This window comes from Camelina sativa, chromosome 2 (genome assembly GCF_030686135.1).
Source record: "Camelina sativa cultivar CO46 ecotype springtype chromosome 2, ASM3068613v1".
Classification (NCBI taxonomy): domain Eukaryota; kingdom Viridiplantae; phylum Streptophyta; class Magnoliopsida; order Brassicales; family Brassicaceae; genus Camelina; species Camelina sativa.
Genome location: NC_141881.1, coordinates 28422161 through 28434392, shown reverse-complemented (window position 1 = coordinate 28434392; position 12232 = coordinate 28422161). Strand labels below are relative to the sequence as shown.

General features: G+C 36.1%; 3 protein-coding genes across 3 annotated transcripts; 1 reads left to right on the top strand and 2 right to left on the bottom strand.

Annotated features, from left to right (window-relative positions):
• Positions 1-68: 68 nt before the first annotated feature.
• LOC104738544 (small ribosomal subunit protein eS19x) lies at positions 69-1460 on the bottom strand. Its single transcript, XM_010458709.3, has 4 exons — positions 1237-1460; positions 932-1022; positions 640-823; positions 69-376 (listed from the first exon to the last, which is right to left on the bottom strand). The coding sequence occupies exons 1-4, from the start codon at positions 1318-1320 to the stop codon at positions 304-306; spliced, it is 432 nt and encodes a 143-aa protein (XP_010457011.1). The 5' UTR covers positions 1321-1460; the 3' UTR covers positions 69-303.
• Positions 1461-3631: 2171 nt separating this feature from the next.
• LOC104756811 (F-box protein At1g30790-like) lies at positions 3632-4975 on the bottom strand. Its single transcript, XM_087478448.1, has one exon. The coding sequence runs from the start codon at positions 4949-4951 to the stop codon at positions 3740-3742; it is 1212 nt and encodes a 403-aa protein (XP_087334574.1). The 5' UTR covers positions 4952-4975; the 3' UTR covers positions 3632-3739.
• Positions 4976-6802: 1827 nt separating this feature from the next.
• LOC104726702 (protein LEO1 homolog) lies at positions 6803-11244 on the top strand. The gene is made up of 11 exons (XM_087472610.1): positions 6803-7351; positions 7710-8053; positions 8237-8366; positions 8491-8694; positions 8934-9110; positions 9476-9607; positions 9857-10036; positions 10129-10257; positions 10345-10449; positions 10543-10776; positions 10885-11244. The coding sequence occupies exons 1-11, from the start codon at positions 7235-7237 to the stop codon at positions 11020-11022; spliced, it is 1890 nt and encodes a 629-aa protein (XP_087328736.1). The 5' UTR covers positions 6803-7234; the 3' UTR covers positions 11023-11244.
• The last annotated feature ends 988 nt before the right edge of the window (positions 11245-12232 follow it).

Here is a 12232-nt window from a genome sequence, read left to right as displayed (position 1 = left end):
GTTCTTTTTTCCTTTACCGACTTTTAAGTTTTAAGTAAACAAAACCATTTTGCAAAAAAACAATTGAATACAAAACAAAAACAAAACTAATTTCATGAAATCAATAGGAAACGAGGTCAAAGATAAATATCAAATATATAGCCATAAGTCGCTCAGAATATAAAGAGAGGGGCAAAAGAAGCAAAACTCATCAAAACAAAAAATGAGAGGGAATTCTACTACTGGTTATCAAATGCAACTCATTTCATAACTAAATCCAAAACATAAACCTTAAACTTGGAGTTGATCATCTGTGATTTTGATTTAGACAGCAGCTGCAATCCTTCCCGCAACTTGATCAAGATCTCTCTGACCACTTGATGTGATCTTCCTCCCACTGTTTACATGACGATAAGTAAATCATTAGCTACCAAATCGTATTGATTTATTCCATAGGTGGTGTATTAGTAAATGAAGCAGTAGCACATTATAAATCCATACATACAGTTCATCTATATAGATAACAGTTACGGTTTTCAGCACCTTATGCGGAAATCGAATCCAAATCTCTAAACTGTATTCCCTACCATTCATTTGTACCAGTATCTATCTAAGTGAAGCTAAGGAGAGATCTAAAACCACATATGATGATAAACTCACCCCTTAGTGTCAAGGTCGACAATGTTCATGGTCTGGAGTTGCTGAAGAATGTGACGAGCAATACCACCACTGCTCTTGCAGAAATGAGGTGGACGGCTTCCGTTCCTCTTGCTTCCTCCATAGATCCTACGGAACGCACCAACTCCAAGACCACCCCTCAGGTAGACTTTCCTAGCCATGGAAGCTAAAGAGTAGAAACTTGTCTCAGAAAAACAGATACAAACATTAAGGCAATACCTAAATCCACTATGTAGTAGAAGCCTTTTAACCAGATGATGTTATAGATACATACCAGCTCTGATGTAGTACCAGTCGGGGTCATATGGAGCAAGCTCCTTAAGTTTACCAGTCTTGACGATGTCTGTCCACAGAGGCAGCTCAATCTACATGAACGGAACAACATTAAATCAAAAACCAAGCATCCAATCTATAGCTTTCACTGAAATGACACTAACGAATCAATGTTCAGACCTTTACAGTTACGATTCAAACTAAAAGCAGCCATCAAAGCACTCTCATGAGGTAATCGTAATCTCAAAACACCAATCTAAAGACTAGACTACGGGAAAAAAAAAAACGAATCGTTAGATTTATTACCTTGCCAGAGCGCTTGAGATGGGCAGCGTAAGCCTTGACGAACTCGTGTGGAGAGACATCCTTAACAGTTTTTCCTGTCGCCATTGTTGTCGCGCCCTCTGAGATCCTTTTCTTCTTTCTCCTCCTTGTTGCTGCGGCGTCGGCGCTGGCTGCTTGGAGTCTTCGAGACGGAATTGAGGAGGAACTATGATAAAACGAAATTAGGGTTTTTGATGAGTTTCTATGACGCGAATTTACATAACTACCCTTCTTGTTTTGGGTCTTGCTTCTTGGGCCCTATGACATATATGTTCGGCCTGTTATTTTTCAGTTTTCTCCTCAGTTTTTCAAGTTTCATTCACCGGTTTATATATATAGTTTGACCATACAAAACAAACAAAATCACCGGTTAATTTGTATTACCCACGACAAAAAAACAAAAAATAATCAAAATACTAAAATCTATACTAATAAAAAGTAAGTATGAGCTATAAGCTCCTAAAAGCGTCCACATAGGATTTTAAACCACCAATAGGGATAAGACATGTCACTCATTAACATTTTCTAAAATCTCCTGAATTTTCAATATTAAGAATTATTTTAAACAACCTATAAGGATTTAACATGTCATTCATTAACATTTTTAAAATTTCCAGAATTTTTAGAAAAAGGAAAATTTTTAAATTTATAGAAATAAAAGAACTATGTACAACGTCCCACATCGGCTAGAAATCTTTTAGATATTGGTTCAGAACCAGTATAAATAAAGATTAATATGCTTCCAACAGCGAATGAGCAGGAAATCTTGATTTATCAGGCGTCCAAGTTAAAACGTTTTATTCGTTTGATCCGATTTTTTATTTGATCTTTAAAAAGTTTCAAAAAAATATTATAATATTGAAAATTTTTAAATCTATAAATATTATAATATTGAAAGTTTTTAAAATAGTTTAAAATATTATAAATATTGAACTTTTTAAAAGGTTCAAATATTATATTTTGAAACCTTTTAAAACTTCAAAATCTTATGATCTTTAAATTTTAAAAATTTATTATCTTATAAAAGGTTTCTAAAAAATTATAATTTATAAATTTTAAAAGTTTAAAATATTAAAAATATTGAAACTTTTAAAAGGTTCAAATATTAAAAATATTTAAACTTCATAGAATGTTTGAAAATATTACAATTACTTAACCTCCATAGAAATTTTAAAATATTATATCTATACTAATAAAAAGTTGAAACTATAAACTCCTAAAGGTGTCCATATAGGATTTAAAACAACCAATAAGAATTAGATATTTCATTAATTAATATTTTTGAAAATATAGTAGTAATCTATATTGTTAAGAATTTTTAGAAGAAAAAAATTTAAATTTATAGAAATAAAAGAAATATGATTTGATATTCTTGCAGTAAAATTTTTATTTTTAAGTCTAAGAAAGAAGGATTGACGTCGCAAGACCTTGAGTTGATGTTATTTGAGTTTAAAGAAGAAGGATCGACAAAAAGCACAAATATTATTTTAACTATACATGTGGTCATATTACTTTCTCTGCGAATAAGGATTTTGGTTTGTGAAGTTTCAATACATGTGGATCTTAAACCGAATAAGTATATGGATGAAATTATCAATAATTGGATGCATGTGTTGACTATGCTGGTCTTTATGAATTGCACAAATTTTATGAGAAAATAAAAGATTTTGGTCTTGGAGTTTGATGGGTTAACAAGTTGTATGGTAGTCTAAAAACATGTTTTTCAGTGAAAGAATGTGAAAAAATTGACGAGGAAGAAGAAGAAAAAGAAAAAAAGAAGAAGAGTATAACGAAGAACATGATAAAAGTAACGATGACAATTACCATAAAAATTGACAATGGAAATGACAAGAAAGAATATGAAAAATAAGAAAACATTGAATAAAAAACACGAAAATATAGGTGGTAGTGATCAATTAAATATGAAAAACGAGATAAATTTAAGATTACAAAATTATTTCATTTTCCTGGTAGTCAAAGAAATGGTTTAGGATATGTGAGGTCACCAGTTTGATTCGCCTTGCCTGGACATCGAGTTAAATTTATGATTTTTTTGATCTGATTTGAATGTATAACACAACTCATTTTTATATTTTAAAAAATTGTATATCTGAAATTTAAATTTTTATTTAATACTAATATAATTTATTTTTATAAGATAACATTTCATTACTGTCATCAATCACATACTCCCTGCATTTCATAATATAAAATGTTTTAGAGAAGATTTTTTTGTTTTATAATATAAGATGTTTTCAAGTTTATATGCTACTCTTAGATTATTTTAATATATTTTATTATGCAGTTTTATTTATGATTGATTGAACTTTTAAAAGTGGTCATTTCTTATATTTTGAAACAGAGTGAGTATATATAATTTTCATCAAAATATATCAAATAAACCCACGCATAGCGTGGATTCAAAACCTAGTACTAATTAAAATCTCGTAGATAAAAGCTGAGAAGCTATGAAGACTAGTACCAACTACCAACTAGGGCACCCAACAAAATGCTCAACGTGACCTGGGTAACACGAAATCCTAAGAGCATTCTTGCCAATTCCGTGGATACGTCTAAACTCATTATCCGCCAGTCCATCAATCTGAACTCTTCTGATACTCTCCCTCATCATATCCATATAGTAAACATAGAAGGGCTTAGATGACTCTAACCATCTAGAAGCCATTACAACCTCGTTGGTATGAATCTCTCCAGTGCACAAAGATGTCTTCTTGTCACAAGGCACATAACAAGTCATGACGTTCGACCATTCTTGTTTCTCGGCATCTTGTAGAATCCACATACGCATCTCATGGGATTCACCGTAGCTTATACATGCTAATTTTCCTTGGTAATTCGTGAGTGTTGAATAACAAGAGATTGCATTATAGTCTTCGGGTCCTTGAATAAACGCAATATTCTCGGATCCAACATCAAATCTAGCTATCCTTGTATGCCCAACTCCGTAGTATATAGAACCATCCATGCAAATCCCACCTTCTACGTAGGCGTAAGGATCTGCGTTGGTCTGGATCTTTCTCCATCCGAACCTAAAGTTTAGCGAGTGAACCAGATGCTCCTGTATTCTATCGCCGAGCCACCCATGGAACATCCTCACACACAACAATTTGTATTCATCTTTGACGGGATCGTACCCGAGACGCGCGTAGATGTCGTCTCTTCCGTTGGACTTAGGAACGGGAAAAGTTTGTGTATAATATCCATTGGTGGGATTACAAAGAACAACCGATGAACCACGTGTGTAGCATACGAATCCGTTTACGGGGGCAGATGTGATGTAGTCTAGATCCGAGATCGTGATGCCGTGTCTTGCGATAACTGTGGAGGATTTGTCGTCCTGTTGGTCTTCAGGATCCGAGATCGTGATGTCGTGTCTTGCGATAACTGTGGAGGATTTGTTGTCCGTTTGGTCTTCAGGAGCCGAGAAGAAAAAACGCTTACCGGAATCCATGTCCTTGAATGTGAAAAGAAGACGAGGCCGAGTCTTTGACTGAGCCAGGAACAAGTCGGCTAAATATTTGCTGCGGAGGATAGAGAACCAAAGCTTCGATACGGTACAAAACCGCATAAGGGATCTCGCCGGAAGTCTAGCGAGTATCTGGGAGGTAATTATTGTGGAGTTTTCAGCGTGAACTAGGTTACGTGACGGAGACGGTTGTGTACGTGAATCTTCCATGGCGACTTGTAGTGGTTTGTAACACAAAAGCCCTCCTATACAACACAAAGCACTTTTTTTGTGTGATGGGTGGCTTTTAATAAATAGAATTCGAACACAACCACCCGAACATACAGAATCTCATGCATATCTAATATCTTACTAGGTACTAACCCGCGGTAGACCGCGGGCTGAACAATTTTTTTATTGAAATCTATAATAATTTTTTTTGTCGTTATATTATTTATAATGGTTTATGATTGAAAATTCAGAAGCTCCGTTCTCGAATTTTTTGATTAAGTCATTTTTAAGGTCAGCTCCCATCCTATCATCCTATATATATGTTTAGGAAAAGAAATTGTTTAATAAAAAAATACTGAGAAGAAAACCTTAATTATGGAAAATAACATACAGCTTCATCAATCATCCACTAAGATGAATTCCATGGAATCAGCGGCAGTAATCGAAGATTGCTTCTACATTTTAAAATTTTTAATGCGTATGAGATTTGTTAGTTAAAAGGATAAAGATTTGGTAAATAGATTTAATTTAAGTCAATTGATTATCCATGTAATCCGCAATTTTTGCTGATTAATAATAAGATAATAAGATTATTAATTATTAATTATCTTTTATACCCTTGATAGTTTTAGCTTTTATTTAACAATTTCTAATGGCAGTTGTATGTAAATTTTTACACTTTTTAAGGTTATTTTTATTTTTGTACTTCTCAATTAATATAGTAGGATACTACATAAATCTTCTTTTTTACATTTAAACATGTTAGTTTACCATATTTCATAATATACTTGGTCATTGAAAAACACTAATAATTTGTGCCTTTCTAAAAATAAGTAAGTTTACAAAACTGATAAATTATCACTAACAATAAGGTGTTGTTTCCAATTTAAGCAGTCGCTAGCTTTTATGTGAACCGCAAAGAAAAATCTAATATAGCGTTTATGTTTAGGTGTCGAGGTTAGAGATGTTCTTATAAAAAGATGTTAGAACACCTCCAATGGTTGGATCCAAATTGTTTATGAGATCCAACTATTTATAATTGAAAAAATGTAAAGTTAGAAACTTATGCATGTTTATTAGTTTTGAGAGTCCAATGGTAGAACACCGGTCTAAAGATTTAAATTTTAAAAAGCTTGTGTTATAAGTAATACTTGATACACACTCTAAGCAAAACTTTTGATTTACTGAACTGTAGAACCATAGAAATAAATATCTCTTTTTCAATCTGAAATTAAAATAAAGAACTTATGTGATGAACTACTTATGTTAAAAAGACAAGGAAATTAAACAAACCAATGTATTATTGTATGTTGATTCAAAACAAAATATTGAATGGAAAACTTTGGTTTCAGATTCTTATAAACTATTCAACTCAGTCTTTATGCTCATTTTTCTAGTAAACTAGAAATCATATATATATATATATATATATATATAATCAAAAGCCGGAATTGATTTTTCCAATTTCAGTTTTCAAACAATTTGTAAAAGAAAAAAGACTAAAAAACATCCTTTTTTTTTTTTTTGGGACAAAAGACAAAAAAAACATCTATGTCACATTTTCTCAAAGAAACGTCAATCTTGACGCCACCGACCCCATCGTTCTCGTCGATAGACATATATAGTCTCGGTGTGAAGTGTGAACCGGTCTTCCCCAACCGAATCCCGTGTCATACATCCCAATCTGGTTCGACCCGTTTACGACTGACAACAACTGTGTACCCGAAGTCATCGTAGCGTTCCACAATTTTTTTTGAAATCCTTTGAATTATTCCAATTAACGACAACACTATGCTCCTAGTCGACTGTCCGGTCCACATGATGATGATACGGTTCATGTAACTCACTCTTACATTTAAGGATTTTGGGGTACCTTAAATAGGCAAAAACTCTTCCCTCAATATTTGCACGCTCCTTTTGCAGTGATAATGTTCCAAATTTTACCGTCTTCGTACACGCATGTTTCAAAACCAAATTGAGTATCCCCCATATCCATATCCATAAACCAAACACATTTAAATATTATTCTATACAAATTTTTTTTTGTTTCTTGTTCCTTTTTTTAAACTGAACATTATTTCCATTTAAATCAATGTAAATTTCTATTTCCTAGGATCAATTTTATTTTTGTTTTTAAGAAGGAATTAAAAAAAAAAAAAAAAAAAAAAAGGACCTTTCAACCTAAAGAACAAAGGCCGAAACAGTTAACCCCTCCGTCGGAGCTCAGATCACGAGCTACCGTCACCCAGAGGCTAAGTGACTGTGAGCAAAAGAGAAGAGAAGATGGTTGGAGTAGAAAAGAGATCCGAGATGATGCATAATCTCTTCGGCGATCAATCCGAGGAAGAAGAAGAGATCGATTCCGAACATGAATCCAATCCTCAGCCTAATTACGCTTCCGTAACTCTCTCTCTCTCTCCCTCCTTCTTTATCTCCTTCGTTTCCTCACCTCGATTGTTTCAGATTTTGCCACTGTTTTCTTTTAATTTACACCTCGGGAATGTTTCGGTATGCGATTGGGGTTTCTCGGCTTCTTTTAGGGTTTTAGGTGAATTGGCAAGAACCATTGCAAATTTTTTAGGCCTAATTCAGCTTCAGCTCTTCTCGTAGATCAAATTGATTATGATATCGGCGAATTCAAAGTGGTTCTATGGCATTACGTAATCCATGATGTTGTTTTGATTTCTTGCTTTTTCTATTGAAACAATAAATTTTCTGGTGATTTTGTGGCTGAAATTATTAATCTAAACACCCATAGGATGAGGCCGAGGGAGGGATGGAGCCTGAAGGAGAAGGTGAAGCTGAGGTTGAAGTTCACGGTGAGGCTGAAGCTGAGTCTGATGGCGAACAGGGCGATGTAGAACTTGATCCTGGAGAAAGTGAGGGTGAGAGAGAGCAGAGTTCACAGGAGGTTGATGTTGCTGATCCACATGAGGAGAGTGAAGCAAGAGATAGTGATAGTGATAACAAAGAAGAAGAAGAACATGTGGGTAGAGTATCCAAAAACAGGAGACAGGCTGTTGTTGAGAGTGGATCAGAGAGGTCTGGTGAAAAGCATTATGAGTCTGAAGATGATGAGGTTGATCAGACTAGGAGTCCAAGGTACCCCTTTTTCCCTTTCTTTCTTGTTGCCTAGCTGTTTTGTAGTTTCTTTTGGATTTTGTGCTGTGCTTAGGATTTGATAATACTTGCTAGTCATCTGAGGGTATCTGAGGTACCTTGGTTTTCATTTTTTCTGATGAATCACTTTGTCTCCTGTGCATGGAAAAATGGGATGGTGGGTAGATCACCTAGTGAGGAGAAGGAAGAGGCTCAAGTTGCACAGTCAGACGTAAATATTCGTAACGTATTTGGATCTTCGGATGATGAAGATGCAGAAGAATATGTCCGGAATGACGTTGACCAGGATGAACATGTGAGTCTTGCTTTCTAATATTACATTTCAGTTTACAGAATATCTGTTTCTTTTCTAGTGTTTGCTTTCTTTTAGAAACCATATGAATTTGCATGTATGTATGACGAGACGTGTAATTTTGTAGAGATCGCCTATCGAAGATGAAGAAGGCTCTGAAAAGGATCTGAGACCCGATGATACGGGGCTTGATGATGATATGGCCCCTGAAGAGGATCCTCAATACGAGTCAGAAGCTGAGCATGTTGAACCTAGGTACAGGGAGAAGCCAGTTGGCCCCCCTTTGGAAGTGGAGGTTCCTTTCCGCCCTCCTCCAGGTGATCCACTTAAGGTATACCTGCTCTATGTTGCTAAAATATTCTTCGCGGACATGGCTTCAAATCAATAATGACCTATATGGTGTTTACAAGTTATCAAAATGTGTCATGTCATTGTGGTTTGGGGAGTGAGAGTGTCCTATTCAGCCTTATATCTGAAACCCCATCTTCTAGTTGTCTATCTGTGGTTAAGATGTTCTGTAGCAAAAATGCGCTTCCTCCCATTACCATCTCCTCTGTGATCTTTTTTCAGATGACCATGATAAAAGTTTCCAATATCATGGGAATTGATCCAAAGCCATTTGATGCCAAAACATTTGTTGAAGAAGACACATTCGTGACAGATGAACCCGGAGCAAAGAAGCGTATTCGTCTGGAAAATAATATTGTTCGCCATAGGTTTGTTAAGGGTCGAGATGGCAAAACATATGTAAGTGAACACTTCTTCGAAGCTTTCCGCTTATAATTTTTCCATCAAAGCTGCCATGAAGCTATGTATTTTGCGTATGGCAAGTACTTATGGTCTACCAATTTCGTAAACTAGCGTCTCTTGGTATGTCTCTTGGTAAATAGAAATTGTTTTATGGTTAGTGATGTTAATACAGGTACACACTAATGATGCAATTCATGTATTTTATATTAGTTTACTAAGTGCCATCATGATGTCTCAGTTCTTCTATTTCTTTAGGCTTGGAATCCTACCCATAGACAATATTTCTTACTTTATTTGCAAATGCACTGATTTTCTTCTACTTTTTCCGTAGTATACTAAAGTCACACTATGTTCGAATGCAGAGTGAAAGTAATGCTCGGTTTGTAAGGTGGTCAGATGGAAGCTTACAGCTATTGATAGGAAATGAAGTTCTTGATATAACTGAACAAGAAGCAAAACAAGACCAGAATCACCTCTTTACCAAACATGAAAAGGTGTTACTACTCCTTCTGTCTTAGTTAGCCATCTATTTGTAGTTGCTCCAGCCTCCTAGGAATTTTAAGCATCCATGGAATCAACAATCAACTAAATAATTTCAGAGGACCCGTACTAATCTCTATACTAAATGGCAAATTCTCATGAGGAAACTAAATTTCTCCTTCAATCCATCCAAATTATTAGTCTTCGAATAAATCCAACTCTGCAATATCTCAAAGTGTTGTCCTATCTGGATGTTGTTGTAGGGTATCCTTCAATCGCAAGGAAGAATTATGAAGAAAATGAGATTTATCCCATCATCTCTAACGTCAAATTCGCATAGGCTTTTAACTGCCCTTGTTGACTCGAGGCACAAGAAGGCCTTCAAAGTTAAAAACTGTGTCACTGACATTGACCCTGAGAGGGAGAAAGAGAAGAGAGAAAGGGTAACCTCTTAATTGATGAGCTCAGACAATCCAACGATATTTCTCTTGTAGGGTTTATAGACTTTTCTCATTTAATATCTCAATTTATGAAGGCGGAAGGCCAAAACCTCAAGGCTAGTACAAAGCTGAGTCAGGCGAGGGAGAAGGTCAAGCGCAAGTATCCACTTCCTGTTCAAAGGAGACAACTTTCCACCGGCTACTTGGAGGATGCTCTTGATGAGGTATGTTTAATTAGTTTGTGTATATTGTGTTCTTCCAATTTCTAAAGCAAAGATACTAGTAAACGACTGATTTTTTCTTGGAACCAGGATGACGAGACAGACCACTATGGTTCTCACCGCTCAAACCGTGGCTATGAGGAGGATCTCGAAGCTGAAGCACTACGGGAACGCCGAATTCTGAACGCCAAGAAGGTAAACAAAATAAAAACTCATATCTCTAGAATGCAAAAAACATAATTAGAAAGTATACTACTACTAAACTGCTTCTCGCTGCGGTTAAACCAGAACAAAGGCATTCCGGGGAGGTCTTCAATGAATTCGGCCAGACCTTCCAGACGTCAAATGGAGTATTCTGAGAGTGAGAGAGAGGAATCTGAATATGAGACGGAAGAAGAAGAGGAAGAAAAGTCACCGGCCCGTAATGAATATGAGGAAGATGCAGAAGAAGATGAAGAGGAAATAGACGGAGGAAAATCTAACAGATATTCAGATGAAGACGAAGAAGAGGAAGAGGCTGCGGTAAGCAAATTAGAACATTCTTTTATTTTTTTGTTGTTGTCAAGGAGGAAAGTTCATTGCGATTGTAATGTGATGTGAATGTGTGGTGGTGGAATGTGCTTTATGCAGGGAGTTAGGGCAGAGAAGGATCACCGTGGAAGTGGCCGTAAAAGGAAAGGGATTGAGTCTGACGAGGAGGAGTCTCCACCGAGAAAAGCTCCAACACATCGCCGTAAGGCCATGATTGAAGACAGTGATGAAGATTAATCATTTTCTTTAAATCTTTCACTTCCCTTCCGTCAATTTTTCACAATGTAGTCTGGAATTAGACTCGTTTAAATCAAAAATTCATAGACATAAAATCATGGTGGGTCGTCGAGTTGATAAAATTTTGAATTCATGTAATAGTTTGAAGTCTTGAAGAATTAACGTTCTGTAACGGTTATAAATAATTGATAAGTTTTGATAAGCAGACGTTTCAGAAGCAAACAGTAAGTTCCAAATATAACATGGAGTTTGACCCATATAAGCTTTTACTAATACTATAAAGCACTTGATTTTTTTTTTCTTTTTTTTTTTGACAACAACATACAGATTGACTCAAACAAGCCAATACGAAAGAACATTGTTTACATAGGTAACTAAGTGCGGAACTGTATGAACTCGTCGCGCCAAATTGTCCGCTTTACCATTCTGAGAGCGAGGGACGTAGACTAAAGAAAACGAAACAAACTCCTCTCTATCCGCCTGTATATCCTCCAAATAAGGCGTAAAAGCTGGCCACTCGGAAGGTGAAGACACCATCTTCACTAAGTCAGAGCAGTCGGTAAGAAAAACTACAGATTGATTGTCAGCCCCAATCATACAACGCATCGCCCATATAAGAGCTTCAACCTCAGCATGAAGAGGAGAGAGACTGCGACGAAGGTTGGCAGCGCCCATAGTAGGAGCAGAACCTAAATGTGACGTGCAAAACCATCCTCGACCCGCAAAACTATCTGTTGCTTTCCAAGAACCATCCACAAAACAAATATAGCTGGAGAAAGACCTAGGAACCCCTAACCTTCCAATCCCATTGGGAACAACCAAAGTATTATCCATGGAATTTGAAACTGTACCCTCTGTCTGAGCCATAGCCCATGCGCGTGCCTCATCCTCCGCTATCCGTAAAATAGCTAGGGGATTTGAATCCAGGTTACTAAAAATTTTGTCATTGCGTGCTTTCCAAATATACCATAGAATCCATGGATATATTTCCTGTGATGGAACATTGGTAAATCGCCAAAAGAGGGAATCCATGTTAGTGAAAATGGACTCCGATGGGAACACACCCAAGGCTGTCGGAAACTGCGACAAAGCCCAAACCTGTTTGGCTGGCGGGCATTCGAAAAGTGCATGATTAATTGTCTCCTCCCGAAAACTGCAAAGACCACACGTGGCATCATCACTAATACCGCGTTTCCGTAGATTAGCCGTC

What these genes read in the sequence shown, in the direction of transcription:
- LOC104738544 (XM_010458709.3), bottom strand. Translation starts at nt 1,320, where the DNA reads ATGGCGACAGGAAAAACTGTTAAGGATGTCTCTCCACACGAGTTCGTC. An exon ending in CTGGTACTACATCAGAGCTG is followed by an intron (nt 824 to 931) that starts GTATGTATCTAT and finishes TCTACTCTTTAG; the next exon opens with CTTCCATGGCTAGGAAAGTC. An exon ending in GTCGACCTTGACACTAAGGG is followed by an intron (nt 377 to 639) that starts GTGAGTTTATCA and finishes TCATGTAAACAG; the next exon opens with TGGGAGGAAGATCACATCAA.
- LOC104756811 (XM_087478448.1), bottom strand. Translation starts at nt 4,951, where the DNA reads ATGGAAGATTCACGTACACAACCGTCTCCGTCACGTAACCTAGTTCAC.
- LOC104726702 (XM_087472610.1), top strand. Translation starts at nt 7,235, where the DNA reads ATGGTTGGAGTAGAAAAGAGATCCGAGATGATGCATAATCTCTTCGGC. An exon ending in CTCAGCCTAATTACGCTTCC is followed by an intron (nt 7,352 to 7,709) that starts GTAACTCTCTCT and finishes AAACACCCATAG; the next exon opens with GATGAGGCCGAGGGAGGGAT. An exon ending in CTCCAGGTGATCCACTTAAG is followed by an intron (nt 8,695 to 8,933) that starts GTATACCTGCTC and finishes ATCTTTTTTCAG; the next exon opens with ATGACCATGATAAAAGTTTC.